Raw genomic sequence first — 12,871 nt, forward strand, 5'->3', positions numbered from 1 at the left:
TTTGAACCAGAGTCGAGTCGTGCATTTGGGTCCTGATCCAACACAAACCATAACATATATATATATATTTTATACTCACAGACACCAAACTTACTCCAGGGGGGATTCCTGAGAAAAGGCGTTTCCAAGAATGGATGAACCCGGAGCTGCTCGCCCTCTGAGCGCTCACACTGCGACGGCGAGGACCAGATCCACCTCAGGAGGAACCTGCTGATGTTGAAAGTGATGAAATGAAGACACGTGGACCCTCAACATACAACAGAAGCATAGATTTTATTAAAAGCTTTTGGAAACATTAGAAAACATGGAGATGGTTCCAGATGCTTTCCACATTTGAAATATACGACATCATGACTCAGAAAGATCGATTCCTCTCGTCACGTTTCAGGAAGAGTTTCTAGCTAAAGTGTTAAATGTTGATGATCAAAGAGGTGAAATCAGATCAGTGTGTGAGTGTGAGACAGATCTGCTTCACAGTGCAGAGTGTGTGTGTGATGGTGAACACACTGAACTTTGATTTCAGCAGCTGATCTTCAGTGTTTCTGTGCACAGGAGAGACTCAGACCTGCAGAGGACACACAGACACTGAGGAACCAGGTGACCAGAGCCTAAACCCAGGATAAAGAGGTTCAGTGAACGTGGTGTTGAAGGTGTGGAGGTGGATCAGTGAGTCAGAGGAGACTCTGTAGAAGGACAGAGAGCCGGCAGGACAGTCCACATACACTGCTGCTCTGTGAGAGACGGAGGAGAAGGTGATGGATGTTACTCTGTTATTGTGTCTGACGGAGTAACCATCATCATCAGAGCAGAGCAGACTCCAGGACTGATCATTCTCTCCAAACACACAGTCTTTTCTGTCTCCTCTCCTGCTGATTCCTCTGTAACTCACTGATATATAAACATCTCCTCTCCACTCGACCTCCCAGTAACAGCGACCAGTCAGACCAGTTCTACACAGCAGCTGAGGACAGTAGTCAAATCTGTCTGGATGATCAGGATATGACTGATCCTCCACCACACGTGTCACCTTCCTGTTGTTGTCAGACAGTTTGAGTCTTCTGTTTACTGTGTTTGTGTCCAGTTCCAGTTCACAGGCATCTGATGGAGAGAACAAGACACAACACAGCTGCAGGTTTTCATCTGTGATTTAGAAAACTGAAGGCTTCCTGAACACAACTTCTATCTGTCAAACTGTGAATACGGAGTTTAAAGCAGCACCTGAAGGCAACACAGCTCTTCTCTAATGTCAGAGTCCAAAGAAGAAGGAGCAAAGAGAGCTCTCTGTTGGCTCCACTGCTAATGAAATGGACCCATTAGTTCTGTTGGATCACTGACTTCACTTTGGGGTCTTTGTGGATTTGAAATGGATTCAGTTCTAAAATCTTTCTGCACAAAAACAGAAGCTGGATCCTGATTGAAACTCTGGAGAAGTTCATGTTTGCACTTCAGTCCAGAACATGTCAAACTCTAGTGTAACATGAGCAGCTGAGTTCTTCTGAATCACACTGAAAACACACTCACACTTCCTCAGACAAGGTCTCAGTCTCTGTGGTCCACCATGGTCCATCCTGCAGGAAGACACAAAGACACCATCAACTTCACTCATCAGGTCCTTCAACAGGAACCAGAGTTCATCAGTTAGAGACACAAACAGTCTGTCTGTCCACACCTGAGAGAGTCCAGTCTGTCTGTCTGTCCACACCTGAGAGAGTCCAGTCTGTCTGTCTGTCCACACCTGAGAGAGTCCAGTCTGTCTGTCTGTCCACACCTGAGAGAGTCCAGTCTGTCTGTCTGTCCACACCTGAGAGAGTCCAGTCTGTCTGTCTGTCCACACCTGAGAGAGTCCAGTCTGTCTGTCTGTCCACACCTGAGAGAGTCCAGTCTGTCTGTCTGTCCACACCTGAGAGAGTCCAGTCTGTCTGTCTGTCCATACCTGAGAGAGTCCAGTCTGTCTGTCTGTCCACACCTGAGAGAGTCCAGTCTGTCTGTCTGTCCACACCTGAGAGAGTCCAGTCTGTCTGTCTGTCCACACCTGAGAGAGTCCAGTCTGTCTGTCTGTCCTCACCTGAGAGAGTCCAGTCTGTCTGTCTGTCCACACCTGAGAGAGTCCAGTCTGTCTGTCTGTCCACACCTGAGAGAGTCCAGTCTGTCTGTCTGTCCACACCTGAGAGAGTCCAGTCTCCAGTGTGGATCCTTGAGTCCAGCAGACAGAAGCTTCTCTCCTGAGTCTCCTGGATGATTGTAGCTCAGGTCCAGTTCTCTCAGATGGGACGGGTTGGAGCTCAGAGCTGAGACCAGAGAAGCACAGCCTTCCTCTGAGACCAGACAGCCTGAGAGACTACACACACACACACACACACACACACACACACACACACACACCCCAGTGTAATAACATCAGTGCTGGTGGAGAACCTCGTTGATGCGTCACAGTCGGTGAAATTGCATTTCTTCTTTGTCGTGCTTCTCTCTTCTCTGATGAGTGTTGAAGCAGACAGAAGCATCCATATTCAACATCCACTCATCACTAACTCGGCCTTATTCATTCTTCAGTGTTATTCATTTATGCGACACATCACTTCCTGTATTTAGACAGACGACTGAATGTTTACTGTTACTAAGGCAACAGCTGACAGCTGATGTCAGCTCTGACATGGTGGACTCCCAGAAGACCAACCCCACACTGCTGCACAGCAGTTGCTTTGGGAATATTAGAAGTGTATTGATATTGAACATGTGTCCAAATTGCACCTAACACTGCTCTCACTTGGCTCCCCAGTAAAACAGCTGCCAAGTGTGAAGTCGATCGGATGAATGGTTCTTGCAGGGACACAAACAGACAAACAGGACAATGCACAAACTGCTCTCTAGTAGGAAACAAAGAGAATCAGAGTTCAGAGGGTCATCATTTTAAAACAGCAGAGCACCAACCTGAGAGTCTCCAGTCTGCAGTGAGGACTCTTCAGTCCATCAGACACCAGATCCACTCCTGAGTCCTGCAGGTCGTTGTTACTCAGGTCCAGATGTCTCAGACTAGAGGACTGGGAGCTGAGGACTGAGGACAGAGCTGCACAGCTTCTCTCTGACAGGTTGCAGCCACTCATCCTAAAATAATGAAACAGAAAGTTCATCCCATGATTGATCAGACTCATCACTCACTCATCTTCAGCCTCTGATCTGGGATCAGGTCTCGGGGGCAGCAGCTCCAGCAGGGACCCCAAACTTCCCTTTCCCGGGCCACATTAACCAGCTCTAACTGGGGGATCCTGAGGCGTTCCCAGGCCAGTGTGGAGATCTAATCTCTCCACCTGGTCCTGGGTCTTCCCTGAGGCCTCCTCCCAGCTGGACGTGCCTGGAACACCTCCCTAGGGAGGCGCCCAGGGTTCATCCTTACCAGATGATCCTGAACCACCTCAACTGGCTCCTTTCAACACAAAGGAGCAGCGGCTCTACTCCGAGTTCCTCACGGATGCTGAACTTCTCCCCCTCTCTCTAAGGGAGACTCCAGACAAACAATGGTTGTTAGTTCTGAATGAACCAAAACATACGGCCTCAGATCAGAAGATACGATCACAAAATCAATCATGGACCTTTGGCCTAGGATGCTCTGGTACCACGTACTGTGAAAGACATTCTCTGGAGTCCTCAGAGTTTCTCAAATCATGTCTTTACTAAGCTGCATGCATACAGGAGAGACGCTCCCACAACCGGGTCTGAACTGTTCTCTCCCGTTCTCCAGATAGCTTCAGCATATAAACAGTCACATCAAAGCACCTCACAGACACAAGGACATCACAGTAACAGAACACACACTACCCAATGTTTATGACCCCAGTGGATGTTATCAATGTTTTACGAGCACCAAACTTCACCATTTGAAAGCCCCATGTGACTCCTCTCCACAATCCCCCAGCACTCATCCACAGCTCCACTGTTTTGGTAATCAACACACAGAAACCAAGGATTTACATCATAGACTAAGAAACACGTACAAAGAAAGAAGGAAAACCCTGGTTATTTCCCACAGGACACTTCTGAGCATCCTCATGTTCCAACATGGTGTTAGTTAAAGACGATCCGTGGCTAGCAAAGAAGTCTGACAACACACGACCGCTCAGATTTAGATCAGGGATACATGAAGAAATTCAGAGTTCAGAGGGTCATCATTTTAAAACAGCAGAGCACCAACCTGAGAGTCTCCAGTCTGCAGTGAGGACTCTTCAGTCCATCAGACACCAGATCCACTCCTGAGTCCTGCAGGTCGCTGTTACTCAGGTCCAGATGTCTCAGACTAGAGGACTGGGAGCTGAGGACTGAGGACAGAGCTGCACAGCTTCTCTCTGACAGGTTACAGCCACTCAGTCTGAAGAGGAATCAGCAATACATGAGACAGTAATGACAAACAATGGTTGTTAGTTCTGAATGAATAAAAACTACAGTAATCTGATATTCATGTGAGCACGTACAGAGCTTTGTTGGAGGCTTTGACCACTGGCAGCAGCCTCAGAAGAGCCTCCTCTGAAGCAGAGTACTTCTTCAGGTCAAACACGTCCAGATCTTTTCCTGATGTCAGTAAGATGAAGACCAGAGCTGACCACTGAGCAGGAGACAGTTTATCTGTGGAGAGACGTCCTGAACTCAGGGACTGTTGGATCTCCTCCACCAGAGAACGATCCTCCAGTTCATTCAGACAGTGGAACAGATTGATGCTTTTCTCTGCAGACAGATTCTCACTGATCTTCTTCTTGATGTACTGGACTGTCTTCTCTTTTGTGTGTGAACTACTTCCTGTCTGTGTCAGCAGGCCTCGTAGGTGTTTCTGGTTGGTCTCTAGTGAAAGACCCAGGAGGAAGCGGAGGAACAAGTCCAGGTGTCCGTTTGGACTCTGTAAGGCCTCGTCCACAGCGCTCTGGTAGAGATGTGTTGGTTCAGGCTTGTTTCTAAGTAGAAACCACAAGCGGGAGGTTTGTTCTCCTGACAGCAGGTTGACTCCCGAGTTGGTGAACGTCAGATGGACATGAAGAGCAGCCAGAAACTCCTGAACACTCAGATGGATGAAGCAGAACACCTTGTCCTGGTACAGTCCTCTCTCCTCTTTAAAGACCTGTGTGAACACTCCTGAGTACACTGAGGCTGCTCTGATATCGATGCCACACTCTCTCAGGTCTGACTCATAGAAGATCAGGTTTCCTTTCTGCAGCTGCTCAAAAGCCAGTTTCCCCAGAGACTCGATCATCTTCCTGCTCTCTGGACTCCAGTGTGGATCCGTCTCAGCTCCTCCATCATACTTGACCTTCTTCACTTTGGACTGAACCACCAGGAAGTGGATGTACATCTCAGTCAGGGTCTTGGGCAGCTCTGCTCCCTCTCTGGTTCTCGTCACTTCCTCCAGAACTGTAGCAGTGATCCAGCAGAAGACTGGGATGTGGCACATGATGTGGAGGCTTCGTGAAGTCTTGATGTGGGAGATGATTCTGCCGGCCTGCTCCTCATCGCTGAATCTCTTCCTGAAGTACTCGTCCTTCTGTGGGTCAGTGAACCCTCGGACCTCTGTCACCATGTCAACACACTCAGGAGGGATTTGATTGGCTGCTGCAGGTCGTGTGGTGATCCAGAGGCGAGCAGAGGGAAGCAGTTTCCCCCTGATGAGGTTTGTCAGCAGCACATCCACTGAGGTGGACTCTGTAACATCAGTCAGGACCTGCGTGTTGTGGAAGTCCAGAGGAAGTCGACACTCGTCCAGACCGTCAAAGATGAACACGACCTGGAACTCTTCAAACCTGCAGATTCCTGCTTCTTTGGTTTCACTAAAGAAGTGATGAACAAGTTCCACCAAGCTGAACTTTCTCTGCTTCAGCACATTCAGCTCTCTGAAAGTGAATGGAAATGTGAAGTGTACGTCCTGGTTGGCTTTGCCTTCAGCCCAGTCCAGAGTGAACTTCTGTGTTAGGACTGTTTTCCCAATGCCAGCCACTCCCTTTGTCATCACTGCTCTGATTGGTTCCTCTCTTCCAGGTGAGGCTTTAAAGATGTCTCCACATCTGATTGTTGTTTCTGGTCTGTCGTGTTTCCTGGATGCTGTTTCAATCTGTCTGACCTCATGTTCATCATTGACCTCTGCACTCCCTCCCTCTGTGATGAAGATCTCTGTGTAGATCTGATTCAGAAGAGTTGGGTTTCCTGCTTTAGCGATCCCCTCAAACACACACTGGAACTTCTTCTTCAGGTGAGACTTCAGTTCACGTCGACAAACTCCAGAATGACTTCCTGAACGAACAAAGAACAAATGAAACCAGTGAGTGGATCCTACAGAAAACCAGACAACAGAACATTGAACACTGGCTGTATAGTTCCTCCTCCAACAGTTTCATTCAGCTCATCAGTGGAGGACAAACAGCCTCTGGTCTGATGCAGATGTGTGCAGCACAGTTTGGAAATGTAAACTTCTCCCATGCTGCCTCCATTTCCCTTTTCCATCATGTTAAAGACATTCAGATCCTCTTACTGCTCTGCAGACAGTCAGCCAGCTCCTCCTGCTTCATTCTCCTCAGGAACAACTGTGTGATCTTCAGAAACGCCTCTCTGCTGCTCCTCTGCTCTTCATCCTCACTGTCCAACACCTCCTCATCCTCCCTCTGACTCTCTAAGCATTCTGGGTAATCTGGACTCAGAGCCTTGTGGATCCTCTTCAGCTCGTTCTTCACAAAAGTGACGATGTTCTCCTCCAGCAGCTGGAACAGAACGATGAAGTGGATTTAAACTGCTTCAACACAACATGTGATTCATCAGGCTGTTCCTGAACGGCCCCATCATCATTTAATATGGAGTTGATGAAGTTCACAGTGAAAGGTGTGTTTGCACATGTACGCACCGTAAACACTGAGTCCAGGTGTGTGTGATGCTGCTGAGCGGACCGATCAGTGGGAACCTCGGAGCGCTCCTGCTCAACTCTGCAGAGAAAACATCAAGTTTAGGGACATTTACGGACTCACATCTGTCCACAGGTGATTCATGCTGATTTGAAGACAACATGAGCAGCAGCTGTGTCTCAGGAGGCAGCAGGACAGAGAGGTGTGTGTTTCAACACAAGTAGAGAAGCAACACACACATCTTCTGTGTACTTCTGTAAAGTCATGAAACTGACAGTTGTGTGCTTTGTAATTGAGTTGAGTCTTAAACAACATTTGACTCTTTGAGAACAAACATGATGAATGTACGAAAGATGTGATTCTTCTTCTGAGAAATCAGAGAATAACAAACTTCACTGTGAAATGATTACCTTCCATCAGCAGGTCGTCCATCTTTAAAGCCAATAATAAGACCCTTAGACCGGTCACTCCTCATGGACACACAGCTGGGTCCAGGTCCAGGTCCGGGTCCGGGTCCAGATCCAGGTCCAGGTCCAGGTCCAGGTCCAGGTCCAGGTCTCTGCTTCTGCATCCTGACACACACAAACTATGAAAAGCAGTTTGAAATGGAAACAATTCTTTTGACCTGATTAATGAATTAGTTTTCTCTGTTTGTCATGATCCTGATAACACGAACACAAAGACTTGTTTGGACAGTCCAGTGTCTCGGTCCTTCCATCATCTGCAACTGCTTATTCCTAACGGGGTCACGGGGGACCGGAGCCGGTCCCAGCGGACTTTGGGCGTGAGCTGGAGGGTGATGGGGATTATCATCAATTTCCCCGGCAGAAGTCTCTGAGATAGTCAAACAAGTCCACCATTGCAAAGCCTCGATGTTTGACGAGATCCGTCCAGAGATGCTGAAAGCTTTGGGGGGGGGGGGGGGATGTCTTGGCCCGGATGTGAGAGGACGCTGGTGTCTATCGTCCCTCGTCTGTGTTGATAGCTTTGTTCCTTCCTTGTCGCCTACTCCAGCATCTTCCCCCAACACTGTGACTTCTATGCTCCTGAATACTTGCTCCTCTAACAATGAAGCCCTGCTCACCCATGACATCATTACTGACAGAGGAATGGACATCATATGTTTGACTGAGACACGGCAAAACCAGCAGAACTTTCTGGCACTCCACCAAGCCACACTTCCTGACTATGTGTTCATTCAGAAGCCCCGCTCCGTGGGCCGTGGTGGTGGGTATGCTATTATCCATGGAGCTGACATCCTGGTCAAAGAACTCCCAGTACACAATATCACCTCATTTGAGTGTGTTGTGTTCAAACTGGCTGGGTCTGCTCCGCTCCATGTTGTCCTCATTTACCCCCCCCTAAACCCCTCTATCCCTCAGCCTTGATTCTTTCATCCCCCTCGAGACCCGGACCATCTCTGTCACCCGCCCTGCCCCATGGTTCACCAATGAACTCTGCAGCAATGACCTCCTCACCGCTGCGGACTCTGGCAATGTCTTTCTTCTTGAGAACAAATATGATGAATTTAAAGATGTGATTCTTCTTCAGAGAAATCAGCTAATAAAAAAGTACAGTTTTGAATTCCTACCTTCCATCAGCAGGTCGTCCATCTTTAAAGTCAATAAGACGATCGTTAGAGTCGTCACTCTTCATGGACACACAGCTGGGTCCAGGTCCAGGTCCAGGTCCAGATCCAGGTCCAGGTCCAGGTCCAGGTCTCTGCTTCTGCATCCTGACACACACAAACTATGAAAAGCAGTTTGAAATGGAAACAATACTTTTGACCTGATTAATGAATTAGTTTTCTCTGTTTGTCATGATCCTGATAACACGAACACAAAGACTTGTTTGGACAGTCCAGTGTCTCGGTCCTTCCATCATCTGCAACTGCTTATTCCTAACGGGGTCACGGGGGGCTGGAGCCGGTCCCAGCGGACTTTGGGCGTGAGCTGGAGGGTGATTGGGATTATCATCAATTTCCCCGGCAGAAGTCTCTGAGATAGTCAAACAAGTCCACCATTGCAAAGCCTCGATGTTTGACGAGATCTGTCCAGAGATGCTGAAAGCTTTGGGGGGGGGGGGGGGGGCATGGATGACAGGTCTCTTCAACATCATCCTGTTTTATCCACAAATGGATACGGTCACGGCCCGGATGTGAGAGGACGCTGGTGTCTATCGTCCCTCGTCTATGTTGATAGCTTTGTTCCTTCCTTGTCGCCTACTCCAGCATCTTCCCCCAACACTGTGACTTCTATGCTCCTGAATACTTGCTCCTCTAACAATGAAGCCCTGCTCACCCATGACATCATTACTGACAGAGGAATGGACATCATATGTTTGACTGAGACACGGCAAAACCAGAAAACTTTCTGGCACTCCACCAAGCCACACCTCCTGACTATGTGTTCATTCAGAAGCCCCGCTCCGTGGGCCGTGGTGGTGGGTATGCTATTATCCATGGAGCTGACATCCTGGTCAAAGAACTCCCAGTACACAATATCACCTCATTTGAGTGTGTTGTGTTCAAACTGGCTGGGTCTGCTCCGCTCCATGTTGTCCTCATTTACCCCCCCCTAAACCCCTCTATCCCTCAGCCTTGATTCTTTCATCCCCCTCGAGACCCGGACCATCTCTGTCACCCGCCCTGCCCCATGGTTCACCAATGAACTCTGCAGCAATGACCTCCTCCCCGCTGCTGACTCTGGCAATGTCTTTCTTCTTGAGAACAAATATGATGAATTTAAAGATGTGATTCTTCTTCAGAGAAATCAGCTAATAAAAAAGTTCAGTTTTGAATTCCTACCTTCCATCAGCAGGTCGTCCATCTTTAAAGTCAATAAGACGACCGTTAGAGTCGTCACTCTTCATGGACACACAGCTGGGTCCAGATCCAGGTCCAGGTCCAGATCCAGGTCCAGGTCCAGGTCTCTGCTTCTGCATCCTGACACACACACAAACTATGAAAAGCAGTTTGAAATGGAAACAATACTTTTGACCTGATTAATGAATTAGTTTTCTCTGTTTGTCATGATCCTGATAACACGAACACAAAGACTTGTTTGGACAGTCCAGTGTCTCGGTCCTTCCATCATCTGCAACTGCTTATTCCTAACGGGGTCACGGGGGACTGGAGCCGGTCCCAGCGGACTTTGGGCGTGAGCTGGAGGGTGATGGGGATTATCATCAATTACCCCGGCAGAAGTCTCTGAGATAGTCAAACAAGTCCACCATTGCAAAGCCTCGATGTCTGACGAGATCCGTCCAGAGATGCTGAAAGCTTTGGGGGGGGGGGGGTCTTGGATGACAGGTCTCTTCAACATCATCCTGTTTTATCCACAAATGGATACGGTCATGGCCCGGATGTGAGAGGACGCTGGTGTCTATCGTCCCTCGTCTGTGTTGATAGCTTTGTTCCTTCCTTGTCGCCTACTCCAGCATCTTCCCCCAACACTGTGACTTCTATGCTCCTGAATACTTGCTCCTCTAACAATGAAGCCCTGCTCACCCATGACATCATTACTAACAGAGGAATGGACATCATATGTTTGACTGAGACATGGCAAAACCAGCAGAACTTTCTGGCACTCCACCAAGCCACACCTCCTGACTATGTGTTCATTCAGAAGCCCCGCTCCGTGGGCCGTGGTGGTGGGTATGCTATTATCCATGGAGCTGACATCCTGGTCAAAGAACTCCCAGTACACAATATCACCTCATTTGAGTGTGTTGTGTTCAAACTGGCTGGGTCTGCTCCGCTCCATGTTGTCCTCATTTACCCCCCCCTAAACCCCTCCATCCCTCAGCCTTGATTCTTTCATCCCCCTCGAGACCCGGACCATCTCTGTCACCCGCCCTGCCCCATGGTTCACCAATGACCTCTGCAGCAATGACCTCCTCCCCGCTGCTGACTCTGGCAATGTCTTTCTTCTTGAGAACAAACATGATGAATTTAAAGATGTGATTCTTCTTCAGAGAAATCAGCTAATAAAAAAGTTCAGTTTTGAATTCCTACCTTCCATCAGCAGGTCGTCCATCTTTAAAGTCAATAAGACGATCGTTAGAGTTGTCACTCTTCATGGACACACAGCTGGGTCCAGATCCAGGTCCAGGTCCAGGTCCAGGTCCAGGTCCAGGTCCAGGTCTCTGCTTCTGCATCCTGACACACACAAACTATGAAAAGCAGTTTGAAATGGAAACAATACTTTTGACCTGATTAATGAATTAGTTTTCTCTGTTTGTCATGATCCTGATAACACGAACACAAAGACTTGTTTGGACAGTCCAGTGTCTCGGTCCTTCCATCATCTGCAACTGCTTATTCCTAACGGGGTCACGGGGGACCGGAGCCGGTCGCAGCGGACTTTGGGCGTGAGCTGGAGGGTGATGGGGATTATCATCAATTTCCCCGGCAGAAGTCTCTGAGATAGTCAAACAAGTCCACCATTGCAAAGCCTCGATGTTTGACGAGATCCGTCCAGAGATGCTGAAAGCTTTGGGGAGGGGGGGGGCTGTCTTGGATGACAGGTCTCTTCAACATCATCCTGTTTTATCCACAAATGGATACGGTCATGGCCCGGATGTGAGAGGACGCTGGTGTCTATCGTCCCTCGTCTGTGTTGATAGCTTTGTTCCTTCCTTGTCGCCTACTCCAGCATCTTCCCCCAACACTGTGACTTCTATGCTCCTGAATACTTGCTCCTCTAACAATGAAGCCCTGCTCACCCACGACATCATTACTGACAGAGGAATGGACATCATATGTTTGACGGGGTCACGGGGGACTGGAGCCGGTCCCAGCGGGCTTTGGGCGTGAGGCAGGGTACAGTACATTTCCTCTTACCAAAAAAGGGCAGTGATGTGACGTTTGGGGGAGGGAGATTTGTCGGTCTGCTTGATGAATACAGAATTAACCACATAAGCTCCATCGCCCGGGAGCTTGGCTAACACAATACGGTGCTTGATAAATGGGAGTTGGAGTCAATGTTGAGATTTTTGTTCCGGGACGAGGAGGGAACAGGAGTCAGTTTTAAAAAGATTATCCCGCGTCTCTAGTGGACTTTACAGCGGCCCTGCGAGTGAAGTCCAGGCAGAATTTCTGATCTCTGATTTAAACTGATGTTCAACACAGTCCCATGCTCATAGACTGTAAAACACCAACCCTCACGGCCCGGGTCCTCCCGCTGCTCCAGATTAGCATCTAGTGTCGCTGCCATTGGTAGTAGACTGTCTTCAAGTCATGGTGCAATTGTCCCAGGCCTTAAACAGGTTTAATGATGCTGTGTAAACGGCCTGTTTAACATGTGGGTCAATGAGAAACTGCTCTGATATAAAGTCTGCCCCTAGTGGACACTCAGGGAACTGAGGTTTTTGGCACTTCCATATTGGATCAATCAGGAAGTCGCTGTGGTGGGGGCTTGGTTTGTACGCCATGTTCAAACACAAGGATGCTCATAATTTTACCTGGTACCAGAGCACGCTAGGCCGAAGCTCAATGATCAATGTTGTGATCGTATCATGTGATCTGAAGCCTGATCTGTTTTGGACACTCGGTTGAAGAGAGGGCCGGTGCTGTAAACTGATCCCCCTCTGGGGGTGAGTTGGATCAGAAGGTGGGGGCAGACCTGGTAAGCCCAAACGGGCAGTGTGGGTGAATTGGAAACGTCTGGGGGATGACCCTGTCCATGAGATCTTCACCTCACACTTCTTTCTAACACCCCTCTGGAGGTTGGGGGCATTGAACCAGAGGGGGATATGTTCAAAGCTTCTGCTTCTGATTTTGTCATAGGTGTTGGAGAAGTCAGGAGTAGCCATGGAGACGGACTTTCAGTCAGTACCAAAGTGCTTCTGGAAAACCGTCTGGCACTCAGGAAGGGGAAACAGGGAACATTCCAAGCTGTGTACAGCAAGAATGGGACCTTGTTGACCTCAACTGAGGAGGTAAACGTGTTACAGAAGGAGCCACTGGAGGGTGATGGGGATTAGCTTCAATTTCCCCGGCA

The 12,871-nt window shown here is 48.7% G+C and overlaps 1 protein-coding gene across 1 annotated transcript; it reads right to left on the reverse strand.

Moving 5' to 3' along the window:
• Positions 1–254: 254 nt before the first annotated feature.
• Positions 255–10,992, reverse strand: LOC310966842 (NACHT, LRR and PYD domains-containing protein 3-like). Its single transcript, XM_083940771.1, is given in 14 exon segments — positions 255–1,098; positions 1,522–1,568; positions 2,165–2,396; positions 2,768–2,820; positions 2,932–3,105; positions 4,190–4,365; positions 4,367–4,450; positions 4,454–6,267; positions 6,506–6,731; positions 6,872–6,950; positions 7,280–7,441; positions 8,461–8,604; positions 9,676–9,813; positions 10,885–10,992. Coding segments are annotated over 14 exon segments (3,933 nt in total). The 5' UTR covers positions 10,950–10,992; the 3' UTR covers positions 255–559.
• Positions 10,993–12,871: the final 1,879 nt, after the last annotated feature.

The sequence above is a fragment of the Echiichthys vipera genome, assembly GCF_963691815.1.
Source record: "Echiichthys vipera genome assembly, chromosome: 3".
Lineage (NCBI taxonomy): Eukaryota > Metazoa > Chordata > Actinopteri > Perciformes > Trachinidae > Echiichthys > Echiichthys vipera.